This window comes from Pteropus medius, unplaced genomic scaffold (assembly GCF_902729225.1).
Source record: "Pteropus medius unplaced genomic scaffold, Ma_sr-lr_union100, whole genome shotgun sequence".
Lineage (NCBI taxonomy): Eukaryota > Metazoa > Chordata > Mammalia > Chiroptera > Pteropodidae > Pteropus > Pteropus medius.
This window is the reverse complement of record NW_024349800.1, coordinates 42,862,663-42,886,725: the sequence shown is the minus strand read 5'-3', so window position 1 is coordinate 42,886,725 and position 24,063 is coordinate 42,862,663. Positions and strand designations below refer to the sequence as shown.

The window sequence follows — 24,063 nt, the reverse complement described above, 5'->3', positions numbered from 1 at the left end:
GAGCTTATAAGCTACATAAAATATTGTTTTTTGTTAAAAAAGGGTGAGGGGGCAATACTTTTTTTACATTCTTACAGAAATAGCATAAGCCATTGGTTCCTGAAATGATTATAATCAAGTTAAAATACTTGTAGTAAAAAAAAAAGTATTCAAACACGAGACATTTTACATAATTACCTATGTTAGGATATGCTCCAAAGGAAAAACAACAGAAAAGAAAATATAAACAGGAGAACTAAAAAAAAATAAATAAAAGGCTTACCTTTAAAAGAAGGTCAATACAATAATCTCATTCTACTTAAAAAAATGAGACTGATGAAGAGCCATGATACTATATAGATGATAAATCACTGTATGGAAAACTAGAGTCTAATGAGTAACAAAAAATACAAATTATCACGGTTTTAAATATTAACAATGTAAAGTTGGGTGAGAATTCTTATACTCTTCTTGAAACTTTCCATGAGTTAGAATTTTTTTTTTAAGTTTTAAAAAAGGCAGTTCTACATCATGTATATAACTGGTAAATTTAAAACATAAATTAAAATGAAAAAATCCAACGTTCACAGACAGATGAATAATCAATATATCTTTATATGGCTGGTGGCAATACAAATTAGTTGATTATTTTTTTTCAAAAGGGGACTGACAAAGCTATACATGTACCCTCTTAAGATCTGGTATTTTGCTTTTAGAAATACAAACCAGCCCCTTCCTCCACACTAACCCCCAACCCCGTCAAAAAAAGTATACAAAGCTGTTCAGATACACTCTATTTCTGTTTCTATTTTTATCATTTGAAGTATTTCCTCTTATTTCTCTTTCAACCAATTTCTCTACATAGATAGAATCGTGGTACAAAATTTTATAGGTTACTTTGTGTTATGCAAACATTTTCTGTATTATTACTGTTTTTATAATCATCATTTCATTGGGTTTATTGTAGATCTTGAAGTAAATTTACCAAAACTTATTTAAACATTGTAGTAGATCTTGTGGATTGGTACACATTTCCAATCCCTTCTATCTTGTAACTTTCCACTATAGAATCTGGAAAGCCAAATGCTGTCTTAGAGTCTTTTGTGGCCAGACATAGCTATGTAATCAGTGAAATATATATGATGTCTGCTGGGGATGGGGAGAAGGTACTTCTGGGAAAGTTTATCCTTTACTGGTAAAAGAGACTCATTCCCCCAACCCCACAAAATGCACACCTTTTTGCGGCTTTTCACTTGAGGTTTTGACATCTGTAATTACAGTCGGTAGTCCCCGCTTATCCATGATTTTGCTTTCCACAGTTTCACTTAGTCAGCTGCAGCCCAAAATAATATTAAAAGAAAAATTCCAGAAACAATTCTTAAGTTTTAAATTACATGCCATTCTTGGTAGCATGATTAAATCTCACGTTTTCCCACTTGGGATATGAATTATTCCTTTATCGCAGGTATCGATGCTATGTAAGTTCCCCGTACATCTCAGTTTTCAGATCGGCTGTTGTGGTATTGCAGTGCTTGTGTTCAAATAACTCTTATTTTACTTAATAATGGCCCCAAAGCACAAGAGTAGTGATATTGGCAATTCGGATATGACAGAGAGAGGCCATAAAATAAATGAATAAATGAATGAATGAATGAATGAATGTGTGTATGTATGTATGTATTAAAAAAATACATATGTAGAGTTCAGTACTATCAGCAGTTTCAGGCACCCACGGGGGAACTTGGATATGTCCCCTCTGAATAAGGGGAGGACTACTGTATAGCAATCTTGTAATCATAATGTAACAAGAATAAGCCAACACACACTGGGGGGTAAAGGATGACAGTGAATAGAAAAAGCCTAGATTCTTTATGTCATCATTAAGCAACTGCACCAGCTTTAGTGAGAGAAAAAGACTACCCGTCACCAGAATTGTGAGAAAGATGACCTTTATTATGTCACTGTTAATAGGGTTTACTTATAGCCAAAATCATTCCTAAGTGATACTCATTTCACCACACTTTGACATTTAAATTACAAAATTAATTGCCAATGATGTTCTTTATGCATGTAGACTTACAAGACAAATTTTTAAAAAATTTCTCTGGGATGGACTGCATCAAGTAGGATTACTAGGTGAAAGTATAACTATGTTTCCTGATAGATACTGACCAACTGACAATACCACCAACAATGCATGAAAAAGTAGTTTTAACACATCTCCCCTACCATTGGGTGTTATCGCTGATTTTTTAAAATTCACAGGTCAAAAAGGGTATACCTCAGTGCTTTAACGCATATATCTTTGATGATAATTATTGACTACTTTGCCATACGTTGACCATTGTCCTCTTCTGAGCCCTCTAGACTAGGCCCAATCTTTGAACTTCTGGGTCCATCTTTGCCCAATTTTAGCAAGAATCTTACTAAGTCAGTTTAGCAAGAATCCTCTACCTTCAACATCTGATCACCCTCAATATCTGATTAAATTTCTCATCACCCACCACCCCCCAGGTGATGTCTAATTCAGCAAGAATCCTGTCAATTAACTTCCCCTTAGTAACTTCCACCCACCAAACCTCCATCCTCTCTCCTTGGCTATAAATCCTTTCTCCTCGTTGCATTCAGAATTGAGCCCAGTTCCATACTGAGGTCTCCCCACTCCCCTCTTCCATTGTAACAGTTCCTGATTAAAATCTGCTTTTACCACTTTAAGCCCTGTCCAGCTCTGGTTTTCCTTTATACTGCTGAATGTAAAATTGAGTTTCTAAAAATAAATCTAAGTTTAACTAAGGACTAAATCTCATTCATGTTATAGCAAACACACAAAAAAATTTCTAAATCGATACAAATAGATTCCTTAAGTAGGAAGTTTCATTAAAATATACTTTTACAGTAACTATTTGACTTTCAACTATCACACACTCATTTCCTGATAAAATATTAGGTCAAAATGTCAAAGTAAGTTTTTATTCAAACAATCTGAAAACAAAAGAGAATGTAAAGCAGGGAAAACAGGACTTATTGGACACATAAAAAATGCTCGAGTAAATTAAATCATTTCAGCCTTGATGTATATTGAATCTTAAAGATCAATAAATTACTACCTTCATTTTTTAAAAAGCCAGTGAACATAACCTAATTTTTCTTGATAACTTGGTATCATAACTATATACATCAATTACTGAAATGTAGAAAAATTCAGTGTCCTTTGATTTGATGTAGGAGTTGGGAAATTCCTACTCCTGGTTCTCTCACTAATCCATGTGACCTTATTAAAGTTACTTAACTTTTCTGAGCCTCGGTTCTCTCAGAAAAACTTTAACATTTTGTAATTATACAGAACTAAAGATGACATGTGGAAAGTAGAACTGAATAAGTACTGATCCCAAGATAATGAGAATTTTTTTAAAAAAGATTTCTATTTGCTTTCATTTTATTTGCATCCCTTTTGTGGGAGACTAACAGTATACAGTTGAATTAATATTTTCCAAGGCAGTATTACTTTGGCTAATTTTTAAAAATTTATTACTATATCTAAGATAGCCAACCTTTCAAAAGATATAGTCATCCTACAGAATAATCATCCTTTTTTCTCTGTAGTGGTTTTTTTTTTTTTTTTTGCATTATTAATCCAGGGGCTCCTTTTTACAAATGTGAACTCAATTTTAATACCAGCGTTATTAGCACATACTGTGATACGTGCTAGAAATAAATTTAAAAATAAGGTACAGAGGAAGTTGCTACAGCTCCATGAGGACAGGGCCGTCCATGCTATTCATTGATATATCCTCATTGCCCAGAACAGTAACTTGCATGTAGCAGATGCCCGATAAATATTTGTTAAATTAATTGAACAGATCCATAAAAAGCAACTAAACAGAATGACGTAGCAGACCCTAAGTGCCAAACGACAAAGCAAGTACTAAAAAGGGAACAATCACTAAAAACTAAGAGTATCAAAAACTCTTCATGTTGGAAATGGGACTTAAACAAAATCTGAATAAAGATTATATAAAAGTCTAAAAGAATTATACAAACTACAAGGTGATGAAAAGACATTCCAGATTGACAAACCCTTTTGAACAATGATTAAAAAAAAAAAGACGTGGCTCATGTGCAAAGTGAGACTGCACTATTTTGGTTCAGAAAGAGTACCCTAACGGGTAGGAAATACAAACAGCCTAATCGCGGAGAGATTTGCAATCTACTATGGTTAAAAATAAAAACTAAAAGAGAATGTCTTGAACAAATCAATATTTTTAGAAGCTTGAGAGGCGGTACTACGTCGAATACCTTAGCAAAGGGAGAGACCAGAGGTAAAAAATTAGGAAGGCTCCTACTGAAGTCACCCAGATATGACGTGATGAGGGTCTGGACCAAGGTAACAGTAGGAATTAAATGATCAAAAAATGGATTTAAAACATTACACAGAGTTTACAATATCAGGTGCATGGCTGGGAGAGTAAGAACAACAGAGTAAAATGTTCAGTGAAAGCTGAATCTAGGTTTCTAGAAAAGGTAAACAAGGGGCTGGGTCAGAGAAGAAAGGACAATTTGGTCTGGGAGAAGAATTTTGAAAGGATGATTGAGTTTCAAGTGATAGGTCATCCAGGTAAAGACATTAGCAAGAAATTTAACAAGTAGAATTTTAACTGTGGAAAGTATCAGGACCACCTAGAGATATAATTTTATGAAGCATCCAAACAAAAGAATTCCACTGGAGCCGGAAGACTTAAGTCAGAGTAACCAATGGAAGGGAAAAAAAAGTATTATCTGGTGAACAATTACCTGAATAAGGACTAGAAGCAAGATCACAAGAGACTGAGAAATGAGTGACCCAAAATAGAGAAAGAGAACAAAGAAATAGAAAGATGAGACTACTAAAAAACTGAAGGTGTAGTAATGTGGTCTGTACAGAGAAATGAAAGAGAGTAAGGGATAGGATGTGTGTACTAATGAATAAGAGAGCTAAGAAGGGATTTATTTTATTGATATTATTGGTTGGTTGGTTTTTAAATGGGGAAAATTCAAATGGCATTGCCAAAGTGACTATCAGCATTGGCATAATGGACTCAGGTCCTGAAGTTAAGAATCATTACTTGATTTTAAGCTTCATGAGAGCTAAAAGTGTATCTTCCTGTTTTTCACTGTATCTCCAGTGTACAAGAATGTCAGGTACTCACTAAGCACCTAATGTCCCGACCAAAAGTCTTGCAAGCAAAAGCACAAATTAAAAAAATTCTCGATAATAAATTTTCTATGAGATTTTGGCAACTTTGATGTCTCCTTAGTTTAGTGTTTGGTGCTTATTCTAAGTTGACTAGCTATAAGGATTTAAAAAGCTAAATTATAATTTTCGACACAAGCCGGGTTAGTGATAAGAAAGTCAGAATTTTTCATTCTAAATTCCGAATAACAGAGATTTCCCTTTTATTATTTAAAGAAGCAGAGTTCAAAAAAGCTTAAAATCACGATATACTGGTAATGCAACTATAAACAAAATCAGAAAAGTAGAATGCAAAGTAATAAACTAGATATTTTATTTAAAATAAGATTTATCTTCACAAAAAAGATTCGAATTTCTATTTAGAAGAAATGAGAAATGTGTATAAAATTTGAAGTCATGGGTTTTAGAAAAGAAAACAATTGTTACATTACCCTGCTGATTGTAAAGACACGATGCCAAAGACATTTCCTGGCAGTCCATGTCTAACATACGAAGGGAAAAGAAAACACACACACACACACACACACACACACACACACAACAACCAAACCCAAGTACCATTTGCTGCAGCTAACATCAAGCCGTAATTATGAAGCCAGTGGCATCCCCAAAATGAGCTGTCAGAATGACTTGGCAGGGACCAGGCAATGCTCTACACAACACAATACAGATATTACTCGCTCTAAAAGGCTCGTTCCAGTGGAAGTCATAAGGCAGAACTAGCTAGCAGCAAGAGGAACAGACAGGCTGCTCTCTATATAGCAACATATACTGCACCTTCACTACATTTATGAGAAAATTGAAAATATCCAAGTATGGGACATAAGACCTGCCCTTAAGGGCACAATTTAGCTGGGAGACAGGATATACATATACAAACAGATATATTTAATACATATTCAGTAACAACATAACCTAATATGTGATTTATTCAATATATTTATTATATTTATTAAGCAGCTAATTATGTACCAGCCACTCTGCTGGGCTTTAGGGAAATAAAAACACCCTAAATGACTCACAGTCTAGCCAAGAAACCAAGTTTGACATAGGTGGTATAAGTGAGATACAGCAGAAGTTCATATCACTAATGTTCTCTTAACCAGTCCTACGGATTAACCAGTATTCTCTAATCTCCTTATAAAACACTGTCGAAAGCCGAGATATTAAATATTCACACCTTGAGTATAGTTCACCCATATACTTCAGTTCCCAAAGTAGTTATATAAGCTCACTAAAAGTCAACCAGGTGTCCTCTTAAAACTGTTTGTCAGTTGCACTTGTTACTTTGATTAGACAATTCAATTAAATATTATATAAACCAATAAAATGTGGGTATAAAAAGATTAAGTTGAACACTTCAAAAAGACAAGACAATAAAAGAGACCTACTAAAAATATTGCTGTCAAATAGATGTTGGTAAACAACTGTAAAAGACTGGAGTAAAACTCATAAAAATCTAGGACTTTGCACTCAGTGGGCTTTACTCAAGAAAAACCAGAACCAGAAATCATAAACAACTGTATTATGTTATTGTACTGTATGTATTACAATGCATTACAACTGTAGCTAATTCACGTATGTCAACGCAGAATTCCAATCAGCATTCTAAAAAAATTTTTTTAAAAAGTGAAGGGTGAGTGGGCTTGGTCTTACACTGGCAAATTATTATATGTTTATAATTTTTAACATAAATTATTTAAAGTATCATTTTAACCATCTATTCGGGTTTACTCCCCAACTATCAGTCTGGATGGTGGCAGTCAACAAAGCTTACATGTATTGTATGTATGAGGTGTTAGAGGAGCATGAAAGCACTGTGTCTGGAGGTCAGGCAGGTTTCCCAGAGAGGAAAATGAATCGTTAGATGATTAGAAATTCACTAGACAGCAAAGGAGAGGAAAACATCCCAGCACTGTACATTGACTCAGAGCAGGAGGAAGCAAGAAAAATGGCAAAATTTTTCCCTCTGTTTACCATGCCAGGCCCCATCACTCAAACATTTCTTACAACAAATTATTTAACCTCTCTCCTCATCTATGAATTAGGGAATAAATTACTAATACCTACCATATATAGTTTTGCAAAGATTAAAACAGATTATACATGTAAAGTGTTGAGCACTGCACCTGATACATAGTTAGTGCCCAATAAATGAAACTATTATTATATTTGGAGGGTAAAGAAGAAAGGAAAGAGAGGAAACAACAAATAAAGTACTAGGTTCAATTACTGGGACCATGGTACCCTCCTCCCCAATGGACTAGTTTTTCTTTCAAGTTCAGTAAGTGTGCTCACCCAAATCCACAGGCTCCTCCTTATCCCCTCCTTTTAGCTTTATATGAATCTACATTCCTTGGGAGCAGGTTTTAGTTGTGCCTATAATTTAGGTTCCTTTGCTTAACCTTCTCATTTCAGGAAGCACAAACAAAAGAAATTGAGAACAAGTCCCAGACTGGGCTGTAATTTTCCATCAGGTGAAATTGGTATCACTCTTGTGGAATTTGACATTGTGTTTATTTCTCCTAACTAGATATGCTGGTACTGGATCCAATTTCTGTCCCATGTAAATGAGTGCTAATGAAACCTGTGTGCAAGGTCATGAAACACATACACACGGCCCTTTCCTTGGATTTCTATAGTGCAGTTATGCCAAGAACCTACTCACCACACCCAAAATACCTATTCCACCCAACCTTACTCAATATTTTCTAAAGCTCACCTTAATCCCAGGGCTTCTACGCTCTAATTTTTCTCCCCATTTTATCTCCAAAACAAAATACCTACACATTTTTCCTTGTGCCAGACTGCTTCTAGCTAACTCTACTGTAACTTTTCTTTCTTATGTATCAGTATTTCCTAATATTCTATCATCTTGTCTGATAAAGTATTTTTATAGTAAAGATTAAATAGCATTAAGTCTGCCAAAAAAAGTGATTTTATTTCCTCAAATACCTTACTGCATAAGAGAAACTACATGGTTGACATATTATTCTGTTCAAATACACATACAACAGATGGTCTAAGAATAACCTAATTACCAAGGCATAACACAAAATTTGATATATGATCAATAAACACAAACTATATTAATACATACATATATATAGAATTTAATTAGGCTACTCTCAGAGCAAGTTGAAAAGAAATCCAAATTTGCAGACTTTTAAAAAAACATTTTTCAGTATTTCCTATATGATAAATAAAATCGATTAAAATAAACTACAGTGATACCATATTAAACATTTTTAAAGAACACACATTGTTAAAGACTTTCTTGAACCCCTTAAAGAATTATTCTACTTGAAGAAAATTATTCTAAATTATTCTACTTGAAGAAAAACTTGAAATAAGTGGTAAGAATTTACTTTAAATTATGAGTTATTCAATGCATATTATATCAAATTTAAATATTATAATTCACTTGTCTACTTCAGATCAGAAGCAGCTACACAGGACCAATAAAAGGAGATAATACAGTATGGCGAACAATGCCCTGGCATGGGTATTCGGACACCTGGGTTCTAAACTATATCTACACCGACTCATAGTGTAATTAATCTCAGACAAATCACTGTATCTCTCTGGCCCTAATGATAAAATAAGGGATGAGACAAATTAAGTTCATGGGCTCCTCAGGAGGTAAATATTCCTAGTCCAAAGAAGGGGATAAAAAATTGAGAGCAGAGATATGATGTGGGGAGGAGGAGAGGGGGTGTGTGTGTGTGTGTGTGTGTGTGTGTGTGTGTGTGTGTGTGTCTACCTCTGTCAGCTCTAGAATTTTACAATTACAAGAGCTAAAGTAAAGACTACAAACAATACACCCTTTAGAAATCAAGAACAGGCTGATGTATGCAGTGCAGTTTCTTCCTCCTATCTGTCTCTACTCCTCCATCCCTCAGTTCCCGTCTCTTTTCCTTTACCACTTCCTCAACTTCTCTCTCTTGCATCAGGATTCTCTCCCCAAATCCAAATTTTCCTCTATTACTATCTGTAGTCCTCAATACTTACAGATTATTACCACTTATTACTGCCATCTCTAGCCTGCCCTCTCCTCCCAATACAATCAATTTATTGTCATTAAACCACTACTAATAGGACAAAAAGAATATAAGTAGCTACTATGTCAAACGGATCAATGAAATGAGTTCTTGGCTTCTAAATTTTCATTAAATGCATTCTGTTCAGGAACTTTCAACCAACAGAAGCAAACCAGTTATTGGACATCTATTATGGGTTATATACTTTACATGTGTTTATCTTTTTAAAACCTTACAACTACTTTGCGTGGTGAGTAAATTATCATCTACAATTTACAAATACAAATGAGGCCCAGAAAAATAATAAATCGGAAAAATTAGAAATTATAAAGCTTTCTGACTCTATGACCCACACTTTCCACTGCCAAATTATGATGGTCAATAGATCGTTTTGTCTAATGGCCACCAAAGAAAGAAACTCCAAAGATCTCGAGGGCAATTTTATTTCTAATGGCTCAGAACTGAAACCTGGATACCACTAATAACATTCAAAAGTAGATAGGAGGCTGACAAAGGGAAACCAGTACAGATTATTTGGACTTTCAAACATAAACCTCTTAAAGACTGATTGGTAAAGGGGCTTGTTCATGATTGTTTTAAGTTCTGCTTAAATTACCAAGATTTTAGAGAAAAGTTGTAGGTTTCCCTCTACTACTAGAAGTCAAAAAAAGTAGATTTAGAGAGTAAATAATGTTTAGGGGTAAATAACATTTACAGCTAAATAGGCACATCTCTTGATAAAGAGGTGCTATCAATGATATTTCTCCCCAGACAATTACTGGGGCCATTATTATATGTCAGTTTTTGAAAGTAAAATAAGAGAAATATGTTTCTAGTAATGGTGCCTTGAAACAACACCCCTACTAAAAAAGGCTAAAAATTCTGGATATTTTTAGAATCATCTTAAAAAGCAAAGCTGGTAAGATAACAAGAAATTATTTGGCCAAAATTTAAGGGAAAATGGGAACAGAGAGGTGAGGGAACAAAAGTCACTTTGCCCTTTGAGTAATGAGCAAAATTACTAGCCAATCAGAACAAATCTGAACTTTAGTTTGGACAGCCTTGCAGGACCCAAAAGGCAAAAATCAAAGACCAGGAACATGCAGAGTGGAGAGTCAAATAGGAGATATACCCCATAAGGCCCTAAAAAGCTTACACCCTCAAAACAAAGGTGGAGCAGAAGTAAACTGGCCCTCAAATGTATTCACAACCAAAATGTTCATCAGCTGTGTGGTGCAAAAACTCAAGCAATTTTTCACTTTAAAGTAGTTCCTTCGAGGTTATGCCTCCAGAAAGCAATCAGAAGCAAAAGCAAAAACTTCCTAAAGAAGTTACCTTTATTTGAGACCTCAGATTAGTCTTATACTTCTTTAAGGATAGTAAGCAGCATACAAAGAAATGAGCCATCAAGAGCAAGAACCAGCAAAAACAACAGACACAGAAAAGGACCTTTAAGACATCAACATACAGGAAGAACAGAGACACCAACTATAAAATAACTATACTTATTAGGTTAAAAAAATAAAAGACAACTCTGAAATTCTCTGTAGGAAACTATTAAGAAAAGATCCAAATTCACCGATGGCTTTAAAAGATTAGATTCAACTCAAGAGAAAAGTAATGGACCAGAAGATAAATTAAAATAAATTACCCAGAATAAAGCATGCAGAGATATAAAGATGGAAAATGTAGATCAGACAGAGAAGGCCTAAGGTACATGTAATCGGAGAACCAAAAGGAAAAGAAAGAGAACAAGGAGAAATCTAGAGATAATGACTGAGAATTTTACAAAACTAATGAGACATAAATCCCACAGATTTAAGAAGCCTAACAAAGTCTCAAATAAAATAAAATTTATACCCTGACACATAACAAAACTACAGAACATCAAAATCATTTGAAAAATCATAAATTTAGCCAATAAAATAAGTTAGAAAACAGTACACAGTAAAATCTCCATGTCCATTATTTTAAATAACAAGAAAAAAATGAAAAGCAAGCATTAGTGTGACTGATTATCTCAGAAGGTTGTAAGGATCAAGCAAGATAATGTATTTGAAAATTTTTTTTAAAAACTGCACAGGTATCTGGAGATTTAAGTGCCAGAGCTTGTACAAAACCTATTTCATTCCTGGTCTTTTAACCTCTCTCTGGGCCTCAGTTTACCTGTTGAATAAGAATGTAGCTGATTTCCAAAGTTCATTCCAGCTCAAAGATCGCTGTCATTATCTCTCTCAGTCAGAGGAAGGTGATTCAAATTATAACATTCTACTGCCTAAAAATAAAATGCTAGCTATCATCAGAAAGAATAGAAACATAACAGAAATTATATTCCAAATTCTGTAAAAAGCCATCCATATCTGGAATATTAACACTAAGTATTGAAATCACCAAACTATATTTGTAAAAAGAGAAAAGAATTAAAGCAGTAGTTCTCAATCCTTACTGCATATCAGGACTATTAGAGAGCTCAAAAAACACTAATACCAGGGGCCCTAATTCCTATAATTCTGATTTAATGGGTCTGGGGCAGAGCCCATGGAATTAATATTTTTAAAAGTTCCCTCAGATTATTCTAAGATTGCAGCTAAAGTTGAGAAACACTAAAGTGACAAATAGTAGGGTATGTTTTAAAAGAGTAAAACCTCTATAATAGTTCCAAAATATAATTAAATATTATAAAATTATCAAGGATAAGAATAGAATTGTACAAAGTAGCCTGTTTAGAAATTATACCATACCACAATGGGGTCCACCTACTCCAAACAAACAGCGAAATAAAACCGAAGTTTAGTTTTATAGAGTTGTTCGTAAATGTATGTGATTTGTTACCCAAGAAGTCATGCATGGTTAAGTAAAACACATTCAGAAAAGTTTATACAAATTTCAAGATAACAGACACATGGTGGGTTATTAAGGAAAGCAAATACATTTAAAGTATATTATCAATGTTTTGAGGCTGACTCCTATTAAATGTCCTTTAATGCCACCACCGAAACCAAAATGTTAAACTGCATGGTTCCAGGATGGCATATGCTCTAACCTTAGAAGAGTTCGTGACTGAAAATTCTGCTTTTCTGTGGGAACAGAAAGGAGATTTATGAGAGTACAAATTTAACATCATGCACTTGCTACCGTTTATTCATCCAGCGCTTAGTTTGTGTTATATACCAAGCGTCTGCTAGGTACTTTAAAATATCTAATTCTCACAAGATAGTTTATTATTCTCACTTTACACACGAGGAAGCTAAGTTTCTGAGAGGTCAGAATTATGGCAAACATGTATTTTTGGCATAAAATACAGTAAGTCTTAGTGCAAAGATTTAAATCCGGGTCTATGCCATGTTGCCTTTTACTATAATTATAAATAACAGTTGCAAGAATAACAAAAATAAGTTGTCATTTTAAGTGCCTACTTTGTCCATTTAAATGCACAGTAAATCTTCTCAACAGTCCTCTGAGGCTGCTCAAAATAATTTTGAGTCATATATGACTCCTCTTTTTCTCAAACCTCACATTCTATCCTCTCCAGCACATCTTGCTGGTTCTATATTCAAAAAGTATTCAGAATCCATTATATTCTGAATATGTATCAAAATATGTATTCCCAAATCTCATTATTGCCACCATGGGTCATCCCTGGCGTGGATTATTAAAAGTGTCTCCTAACTAGACTGATTCTTCGACCTTTGTTTCCCCTCCCAGTCTATTCTGAATCCTTGCAAAGGATTCTGTTTAAGGATGGTGTCACTCTTTTGCTCAAAACATTCCAGAGTTGCCCATCTTGCTGAAGTAAAATCTAAAGTCTTTACTGTGGGCAAGATCCAGTACCTCTGACAGCATTTCTTCCACTTTCCTCCTCTATTCCAGCCACAGCTGCCTCATTATTCCACCAATATTCAAAGCATGTTTCCTTCCTCCTATTGTTTCCTCTGCCTAGAACACTCTTTCCTCAGATATCACCTTTTCAGGTATTTGCTCAAATGGCACCTTATCAGCAAAGCCTTTCTTCCCCTCTCCACCCTCTCAAGCACTCCATATTCCACTTACCCCACTTTATCATGGCATTTACTACCATCTAAAATTTTATGAGTGTATTTATTACTATCTTCCCCCACAATGAAAACTTCATGTAGGTAGGATGTTTTAATCACTGCTGTTTCTCCAGTGCCTAGAACAGGACCTAGCATGAAGCAGGCTCTTGATATTTGTTTAATGAAAATATGAATCACTAATGCCAAAATCCAGATTCATAAACACTATAGCACCAGCCTCCACCCACATGCCCTAAGCTATTCAATCATCTCACACACACACACACACACACACACACACACACACACACACACGTGTGCACACACATCCAAATCTAGGGCCAATAATTTTTATTCTGTATTTACCTGCTTGCTTTCTCATAAGTCAGTAATTTTCAAATACTGAACCTAAGGTTTTCATTACCTCATAAAGTTCTTCCTGTTCTCCCCACTTGCTAGCTCTTCTTTCTTGTGCTATTCTAAGGGAATTTAAAACACCATAATAATAAACACTCTGATTCTTCTGCATTTTCTTTGTTCTGTCACTCCAATTAGACTTCATGTTTCTTTGAGGTCATCTAGATCAATGTATCACATGCAGAAAACTGTTTCAAATGTCAGGTACCTCATCTCCAATTCCTCTCTCAAATATAAATCTCAGTACTAATCTTGACCATTCTTTTCTCATGCATTACCTATTTCACCTGCATGGTGGTGCTGAGGGGAGAGTGAGATTACCAGAAGTGAAAAGAGAGTCTTGTATTAACTAACTGGGCAAGGGGGAACAAAATGACAAAGTTTTTGGTACAATGTGGCCAGTTTCTTACCCCTAGGATCTGAAGGAGGGAGGAAGTGCTGAAGGCAGACCAGACAGATGAGAGCTTGGATTGCCTTTCACAATTCTGCCCTGGCAACTTGAAAGAGCAGGACTGTCAGGTTCCTGAAGCAACACGTTAGACTTGAAGGTATTTTTGTTGACCTTGGTGTTAATGACTTGAGAAGAGATTTAAAAATTAAAAGAACATCAGCTGATCCGAATTTCCTCATCATTCAACTCGTACTTCCTATTGTTTTTCTAGGAGTATTTCAATGGCAAAGAAAAATGAAGAGATGTGTTCGAATTTAATGATGTTGATGTAAAAAAAAATTTTTTTTAAATATATTTTCAATAATGCTAATAAAGGGGGCCATAGACCATAGAGTCCTGAAAACTCTCTCTCCAAATATGTAACCCTTGCTGTAAGGAAAATATGACACATTTTTTTAACTTTTTCCATGGATGCTTAATTTGAGCACAAACCAAAAGACACTATGAAAATGTAGGGTCCTTAATATAATAAAAACCAAAGGAAAATCTACTTTAAATTTAACATTTGCCATAAATAACTCAGGAAGGGGTGTGTGTGTTTGTGTGTATGGAGTTGCTATAGTTACAGGTAAATTGAAAAGTTTAAATGGGGGTTGGGGGAGTGGGGGCTGCAGGCACAGGGGGTGAGATGAGTAGGAAATTCCCAAACTACCACAAGTAGGAAAGGAAGAGTTGTTATCTTGTTTGTTTTTGACCAAATGATTGTGGCTTACCTCATATTCCCTAGACTGGAAAATAAATTAAAATTTAAATGGCTACATACAAAAATTATTCTCCACAACTGTACAATATTAAAGTTAAGGCCTGCTTTTAACACTTCCTTGAACTCATTTATGGAATGCATTGCTAATAAGGGTGAATTACCAATAAATCTGAATGAAGCATCTAAGTCTGATGGTTGTTATACAGACATGGTCAGATTATGAGAAAAATTACAACTATCAAAAGACCAGATACTAAAGCAATATAACTGTTGGAATGAAAAAGCCACCAAAGGATATAAAGATACAACTGCAGACATAAAGAATCAGAAGGAATCTTGGAAACCATGGGTCATTCCCTCACTTCATTCAACTCCTCCCAGAGGCCTTCCCTGATCACCCCATCTAAAACATCTGCCCCTATCACACTCTATTCCAGTATCCTGGTTTATTTTTCTCATAGCAGTTGTCACTATGGGTCAATGAATTATATAGTTGCATCTGCTGACTGTCTCTGGACTAAAACATAAACTCCATGAGAGCAGAGGCTTTGTCAGTTTTGTTAATCCCAGGGCCTAGAGGCACACAGCTGACACTCAATAAATGTGAATAAATAAATGATGAAACTGAAGTTCAGAGAGGTTAAATGATTTCCTCAGGGTCACAGAGCTAGCAGCAAGCATAGCCCATACTATAATCTTGCCTACTATTATAACCCTGTCTGCTTGCTGTTTCCACTGCCATTTGCATTACACCAAAGCAGCCTGTTCCCTCACAGATTCTATTTAACAGATTTCTCCTTTTTTTTTTAAGTGCTGAAGAAAATACATGTTACCAAAAAAAGTGACACACTGGGTAGCATTTTAACTTTAAATGTTTCACCAACCAAAACCATACTCGGATTTCACAAGCACACAGGATGAGCCAGTAAAGCAGAAAGGCACAGTCATTCACAGTTCTTTAAGTTCCTTGTGAAAGTGATGTACGGCTTGGAAGTTTTAAGAACAGCCACTGAAACCTACTTACCAATTCCAAATGCCCTGTAAAGTATCAGCCTCACTTTCTTTCTTTGAAGAGCCCTCCCTGGATATACTTTATTTTGCAGAGTATGCAAGGAAATGTAACCAACTTTGAAGCCCCCTTTAGTTCTTTTTAAAGTAAAAATCTATCTCACAAAACACTGAACATAAAATTAATCCTTGGGAAGTTTTTGATTTTGAGAACAGGAAACCATCTCTGAACCACCATCTGAATGTGATCATCTAGGTCCTTCATTTAAAATCCAGGAATCTGAAAAACCTACAAGAAAAGTGGGAGGGGGTGAGGGAGAGAGGGAAGAGAAGAAACATTTACATATACAAAAAGAGAGTTGATATTCCTAGTAACATTTTCACCCAACATAAACTTCTTGCCTAAAGTCAAGGCCTCACAGGCACAACTTGTTGTCTTCATTAATCACCTTCCTCTCAGAGAGAGGAGCCAACTGTCAGTATCTACACTGCGGAGAACGTCTCTAGACCTAGGATGGGACTCACTAGGACAGAAGATGATTTTTGCTCCATGTCTTTCAAAACTACTATCAGCCCAATTAGTATACCGAAAGAGAAGACCTAAAATGTGGATGGCAGGAGAGTTCAAATGAGACAGAGAAGGAACAGACGAAAAGGAGCGGGGAGGGTAAACAACGCATAAGGGCGGGAGTGGGAACCCGGGTTAAGGAAGTGGGGTCAGCCAAAAGCAAAGGTGATGGAGGGGAAAGGGACAGTTCGGGTGGGACGGGCGGGAGCAAAGGGGAGGGTACCAGCGAAGGGGCAGGGGGGAGGGAGAAGGGTCCGGGGCGGGGCGGAGGGAGCGAAGAGGCGGGATGAAGAGGGCCAGGCCGGGAGGGTCTTTACCTGCAGCTCCGCCCGTTCCACTTCCCACTGGGCTCGCTCCACCTCGAAGCGGGCCCATTCATGCTGCAGGAAGTGCAGGATTCCCGGGAGGCTGTACTGGGCTCGGGCCGCCCCCGCCGCAGCCGCCCCGTCGCCGGCCGCAGAAGCCTCCGCCAGAGGCCCGAGACCCTTGGCACTGCCGGCGCCTGGGTGGTTGTTGCCGAAAAAGACGCCGGGACCCGCCTGCTCGTCCATGGCGGCCGCGGAAACCCGGTGAGCTGCCCAGGCGCCCAGGAGCGGAGGCAACGGCGGCGGCCAGCAGCGCCTTCTCCTCCCTCCACCGCTCCCCGCCCACACCCCAGTCAGCAGGGAGCTGCCGCCTGGGCGCGGGGGCTGGCCGAGCCCGGACGGGCCGGGAAATGGGTCAACTGCGGCGCGCCGGAGGCCCGGTGCTTGCTGGGAACTGTAGTCGCGGGGCGTGGCGACGGCGAACGCGGCCGCGGCGGCCTGTGGGGCTGCGGACGGCTCCGGCGCGGTTGAGGCCCCGCCCTCGCCACGCCCCTTCCCCGCGGCGGGCGGGGGTCGCCCTGGCGGCAGCATGGGCGGGGCGGACTTCGCCGCGCTCCAGGCTCCCTCCGACGCGGAAGTTCACGGGCGGCACACATACACACACACCCACACGCGGAAGTTATCAGGACAAACTACCAGCCCGAGCTGCTCACCTTTTAGGGCTTCCTGCTAGTTCTGTTAAGAAACAAGCTCAAAGCGAGCTTCGCCCGTACGGCCCCTGGACGGTGTTTCTCCAGCCAGCTGGACTCAGCCTTCTCCCTTTCGGATTAGACTTCGGTGTTTCTCCGACCCTAGGCACTCATCAATTTTGCCCATCTGCGTATCGCTGTCGCTCCTTTCTGCCTTTTCACTTGAGGATTCAAACTTGTTGCCTGATCAGTTTTCACTTGTAAGGAACTATGATGACCTCTCTCTCCTATTCTGGCTTGGTGACATCGCATCTGAAGAAGTGCTCCATTGAAGTCCCTTTCCCTTTGTAGTTAATCTTGCAGTAAATTCTTTAAAAGTTTGATATCCAAGACGACGTTATTTCAGTCTTTTTTCCCCTACCTTATTCCCGCTCAGTTTTTATTCAATTCGATCAAACAAATACTTGATTTGTCGGTTGTAACTGTTGCTGGAAATATAAAAGACACAGTTCCTGTCATCAGAGGGAGGTTGGCAAGTATATAATCATTCTTATAGTGCCTTAAAGCTACACTACCTGAAAGAACAAAGTCCCTTTCTGCTCCCTAAAACTGCCTAGAACTGGAGTTCTCCAGGCATTTCTCCCTTTTCACTTGCAGTTTCCAGTTTCTTCTAGGTTCACCTACAAACTGGCAACAGTATTAGCCTACCAAAGTCACACCAAAGTCCTTTCAAGTGTTTCTCTTGTAAATGTTAACCTTCCGAGAATCCCTGAAATTGTCGCTATAAATTCACACTCAGTGATATTTCAAAGAATTCACTTGAAAAAAATATATAGCTAATGAAATTAAGCATTCATTTTTTTGTCTCCATAACAAGTTATTTGTAATTCTTTTGTTTTGTGGGATGGACTTCTTGGATATCAGGCCTGATGGCCATGAAAAAATTTACAGATATAGGCTGGTGAATGACATGTCAGGGAAGGACATCCTGTTCCTGTCCTCTTCCCCCCTCCCTTCCCTGGCTACTTGTAAAAAGGACAGGAAATACATTGTATCTGCTCTGGTTGCAAATAAAGATGGCAAGCTCTAGTCTCACACTTACTGAATGTTTCTGCTTTATTCATTCTTTGTTATAATAAAAGTTTGATCCAAGCCTGGCCAAATCCCATGTCATGATTATTTTGGCTGCAAGTGTCCTTTGATTTTACAGCTCAAAAAACAAGTCTAAAGAAGTCGAGACTTGTCCACAATGAGGCTTTGAGTGAGTGGCACAGCCAAAACTAGAAACCGGAATTCCTGACTGCTAATTCATTGATCTTGCAGTTAGCATGCTGCCTCTTCTCTTACTTATCAGGCATACCAGAGTAAAAAAGGAACAATAATGCAACAATGGCATATTTTTTTATTTGAAAGATTAAGTAATTTTAGAAGTTTTGGATGTTAAAAGTTGTTTTTTTCTCCAAAGACATGTCTGACAATTCCTTTAAATAATTCCTAACACACTATTGAACATAATTAAATTTAATGGTAGCTGTTTAAGAACCCATAAGTCCTTTAGCTGGGCTCACCAAGAAAACAAGACCTCAAAGTCAGAAATGAAAGATCTTACAACTGTTACCACAGAACTATAAAGGATCATAAGAGACTACTATAAACAATGACAGGTCAAATTGGACCACCTAGAAGAAATGGATAAGTTTCTAGAAACAACTTACTGAGACTGAATCATGAAGAAATATAGAATCTGAACAGACTGAGCACTGGTAAGGAGATTGAATCAGTAATCAAATACTTCCCATCAAACAAAAGTCTAGGACCAGACAGCTTCACTGGTGAAGTCTACCAAACATTTGAAGAAGAGTTAATACCAGTAATTCTCAAGCTGTTCCAAAAATTAGAAATGGAGGGAACTCTTCCAAAGTCATTTTACAAGGCCAGCATTACCCTGATACCAACACAAGAAAAGAATATTAAAGGCAAATATCCCTGATGAACATAGATGCAAAAATCCTCAATAAAATATTAGCAAAGCAAATTCAACAATACATTAAAAGGATCAAACACCATGATCAAGTGGGATTTATTCCAGGGATGCTAAGCTGGTTCAATACTGATAAATCAGTCAATGTGATATATCACATTAACAAAATGAAGGATAAAAATCATAAGATCATCTCAATAGATACAGGAGAAGCATTTGACAAAATTCAACATCCATTTATGATAACAAAGCAGGTATAAAGGGAACATACCTCAACATAATCAAGGCAATATATGACAAGCCCACAACTAACATCATACTCCACAGACAAAATCTGAAAGCTTTTTCTCTAAGATCAGGAACAAGACAAGAATGCCCACTGTCACCATTGTTATTTAATATAGTATTGGAAGTCCTGGCCAGAGCAATTAGGCAAGAAAAATAAATAAAAGGCATCTAAATTGGAAAGGAAGTAGTAAAACTGTCCCTATATTCAGATGACACGATAAATACAGAAAACCCTAAACACTCTAAAAACCTGTTAGAATAAATGAATTCAGTAATGTTTAAGGATACAAAATGAACACACAAAATCTGTTGCGTCTCTATACACTGATAATGAACTATCAGAAAGAGAAATTAAGAAACAATCTCATTTTCAATTGTATCAAAGGAATAAAATATTTAGGGATAAATAAATTTAACCAAGGTGAGACCTGTACTCCAAAAACTAGGAGAAATTAATGAAAGAAATTTAAGAAGACACAAATAAATGGAAAAATATTCCATGCTCATAGATTTGAAGAATATTGTTAAAATGTCCACATTACCCAAAGTAATCTACAGATTCAATATAATCCCTATTAAAATACCAACGATATGGAAGCAACCGAAGTGTCCTATGATAGATGATTGGATAAAGAAGCTGTGGTACATACATACAATGGAATATTACTCAACCATAAGAAGAGATGAAATACCACATTTACAACATGGATGGACCTCGAGATAATCATGCTAAGCGAAATAAGCCAGATAGAAAAAGTTGAAAACCACATGATATCACTTATATGTGGGATATAAACCTAAAAGCAACAAATGAACAGGACAAACTAACAGAGACTCATGGTCATGGACAATAGACTAGTAGTTACCAGAGGGTAGGGGGAATGAGGGAGGTGGACAGGGTAAAGGAGGTCAAGTACGTGGAGACAGAAATCTAACTATGGGAGATGAACACACATTGTAAACATATATATGCCTTACTATTAAAGTGTATAGCTGAAACTTATTGGATTTTGTTAACTAATGTCACCATAAAAAATTTAATTAACTAATTAAAAAAAAAAGACAAGATAATGCCTATGACTTATACATCAGAATTCTTTATATCAAGAAAATGTCTGGTTCAGATAAAGAAAAGGATGAGACCAATAGGAAGCTATTTGAAGAACACACTGGCATTTTTAGTCTTGGAAAAGAGAAAAATAAATAATCTAATTGGAATGGAAAAAAAATGCCATTTTTCACTGAAATGGAACAAACAATCCTAAAATTTGTATGGAACCACAAAAGACCAGTGAATTTTTTTCCCCTTTGTGCTTATCTGTCTTTCACATTTTTTGTATTCAGTATGAATTACTTTTTTAAAGTAAACACTATATCTCATGTAATATACAGAAACACTCACAAGTGGTAAGTGAACACCTCAGTGAACTTTGACAAACTGAATCCTTCCATGTAACTGCCACCCAGATCATGAAAGAGAACATTTCAGGCATCCCAGAAGCCCCCTCTTGATGTGCATTCTCAAACACTACAGCAAAAATGTTTTTAAATTTGAAAAAAATATTCTGAAAAGATTAATAACCAGAAAGAACATGACATTTATAATTTCCCAAATCTGAAAATCTTAGACAAATGGTTTAACCTTTTTCTGCCATAATGCTCTCGTTTTTAATGAGAATATTTATCTTATAAAGTTACTGCAAAGATTAAATGAGAGAAATGTACATCCCCAAGCATAGTGCCTGACATACAGTATATACAGAATAACGATAGCTATTATTGTAAGAGTTCACGAGAATAACTGAAATAACACCTGTAAAATTCATAAATACTAGGGGCTCAATAATTGTTTTTTCCTTTCTCATTCCCTATTCAGAACTTTAATTCAACAGTTAAAATAATCTTTTAAAAAATTAATGTCTATGCCCGACCAATAAGCATTGGACCTTAAGGTGTTGCTGATTTCCTGATTATTTCATTTCATAATTAATAAAGCCTGTGACACAAAAAATAAGGCTTCCTTTCTAAGCCAAAGAACAGCTGTCAAAATGTTGATTTATATATCGGTGTACCCAGTTTAAAGTGAAAAATTGTGACATGCTAATATCTATTTTGGTAATTGGAGTGTTTGCTATTTTTTGGTTTATGTGCTATGAAGTGGCAAATACTTCATGTTCTTTTTTTTTTTTTTTCATTAAAATGAGTAGCTATTTTTTTTTAAAAAAAGCTTCAAAAACAAAGACTATTTGGGTCTCTCATTCTTTAACTGCTCAAAGAAAAGGCTTCAAATTGAACCAAATGGCTTTCAGAATTCTGCCAAGAAAAAAAAAAGAGTGGACCACTTCACTGGAGAGCAGTCTCTGCTAGGATAAATGGAACTTTCATAGAGGAATATGCAAAAGCCTAGTGTTTATCAACCTTTGGTGCCATCAGCCCACTCCCTAATTACTCTCTCCTTCCCATCTACTCTGCTTCATGGGATCAGTCCTTGTATCTATGGTTCCTTAGCCTCCAAACTTATTCCCTAGATTCGAAGTCTGGTAATGACTGGGTTTGGGCAATCACAAGTTGGAAAGTGAAGGAGTTTCAGAACTTGAAAGTTTTCTTGGGAGTTCAGAAATTAAATCTACATCATAGTCTTGTGATAGGATGGAAATATAGCCTCTATAGTTTATTATTATTACTATTACTTTTTTTTTTTGGAAGAGTATGGTTAAAATTAGAGTTGCATAATTTTAATTTTAAAATTAAATTTCATTTGAATTAACGAACTAAACAAAATTTAATTCTGAAATTAAAATTGATTTTAATTTTGTAGTGGCTAATATTTAGAAAAATAGTTAAAATCTAAAATAAGGATTGTTTTAACAAATCTAAATATCTAACACAGGGGGATACTAAAATAATATAGCTCTGAAGCTGTAGCAAGACTTTTCTTGGAATATTGATGGTGATCAACTTAAGATTCTATTTCTCTAAGCAAAGATAAACTGGTTTTAAACACATTCCTTTCCTTTTTCCCCATCTACCCCATCCCTTACCCTTTTCTCTTTTAAAATACCCAGTGAATGAAAGCTCTATTCAACAGATATTCTTTTACTTCTTTTTTCTCTTAAAATAACTATGGTGCCCCCATTTCTAAAGCAGGAACTGAATGTCAAACAATTAATGTAATCTTCATTACATAAAAATAACTGGGGCGTGGGGGGGAGAGAAGGACATTTTTATAAGCTGGTTATTCCTGCCAACTATGCAACAGAGACATACTTGTTTCCAGGTGGAAACTCTTCTCAGCAGAAAACGCCCAATCTTCATTTAGGTTTGAATTACTCAGAATAGCACACCTCCCCTCACCAAACAACTCCCTTCTGATAGTCCTTTAACATAAATTCAGTTCTCAAAAGAATTCAAACGTGGTCCTTTTTTTTTATGAACATGGGGGATTGGGGGGAGGATCTGGGCACTATGCCAGAAAAACAAGAAAAATAAATCAGGTTAAGGAAGTCCAGTACATTTTTAATTTTTGAGACTCATGCATTCTTAACTTTCTTCAAACAAGTTTTAACATTTTTCTCCCTCTCCTGTGCAGGCCCTCAGTATGCTACTGCTGTTCAATCCATGTTAATTTTAGCACTTGCACTTGTTGCTTGTAATGGAAATTTCTACCATTATCTATGTTATCTCCTTTCCCAGATTTCCCCTCAGCTGCAGGACATGAAGTAACAAGAGCAGGAGTGGTTTGACCCAGCTCAGAGACACTTTCACGTGAACTCATAATGTGTAACATTACAACCAATGAGCTGATTGTATTCAAGCTTAAGGAGCCGATATGTCCATTTTCATTATAGGAGAAAAAGATCATTCAAATAATACAGTTTTTAGTTTATGGTAAAAACCCAAATTAATGCTGCAACATTTTTATGAGACTGTAATGATTGAACATGGAGCAAGAGTATAGAATGGAGTCTTTTAAGAAAAATTCAAACACCTTAGGAAAAAAAGTACATAGTACATTTGATATCTTAAAAGAAGTCCAATATAGCTGACATATAAAGAACAAGAAGTAATAACATTTTTATAGTCAGTACTTAGGAGCATTTACTCAATAAAAATAATGCATTTTGTATACATTAACTTGATCCTTACAACACCCCTGTGAGGTAAGTACAGATGTTACCTTCATTTGACAGGTAGGGACACCACATATGGCCATAGGACCAGATGAAATAAAATGACACATAGTAGGCAGGAGCCAGATGATGCAGGGGCTTGAGGGTCACTTTAAGGAACTGATCTTTATGATAAGGCAACCAACTGAAGATTTTTCAGCAAGGTATCAGATTTTCATTTATTAAGATCATTTCAGTTTC

General features: G+C 36.5%; 1 protein-coding gene across 2 annotated transcripts in view; it reads right to left on the bottom strand.

Moving 5' to 3' along the window:
• The window catches only part of STRN (striatin), an 80,512-nt gene extending 63,171 nt beyond the window's left edge, over positions 1–17,341 (bottom strand). For both annotated transcript variants that reach the window (XM_039887415.1, XM_039887416.1), the window contains exon 1: positions 16,748–17,341. In XM_039887415.1, coding sequence (XP_039743349.1) covers positions 16,748–17,326 — 579 coding nt within the window. In that variant the 5' untranslated portion in view covers positions 17,327–17,341. The remainder of the gene's footprint in view (positions 1–16,747) is intronic.
• Positions 17,342–24,063: the final 6,722 nt, after the last annotated feature.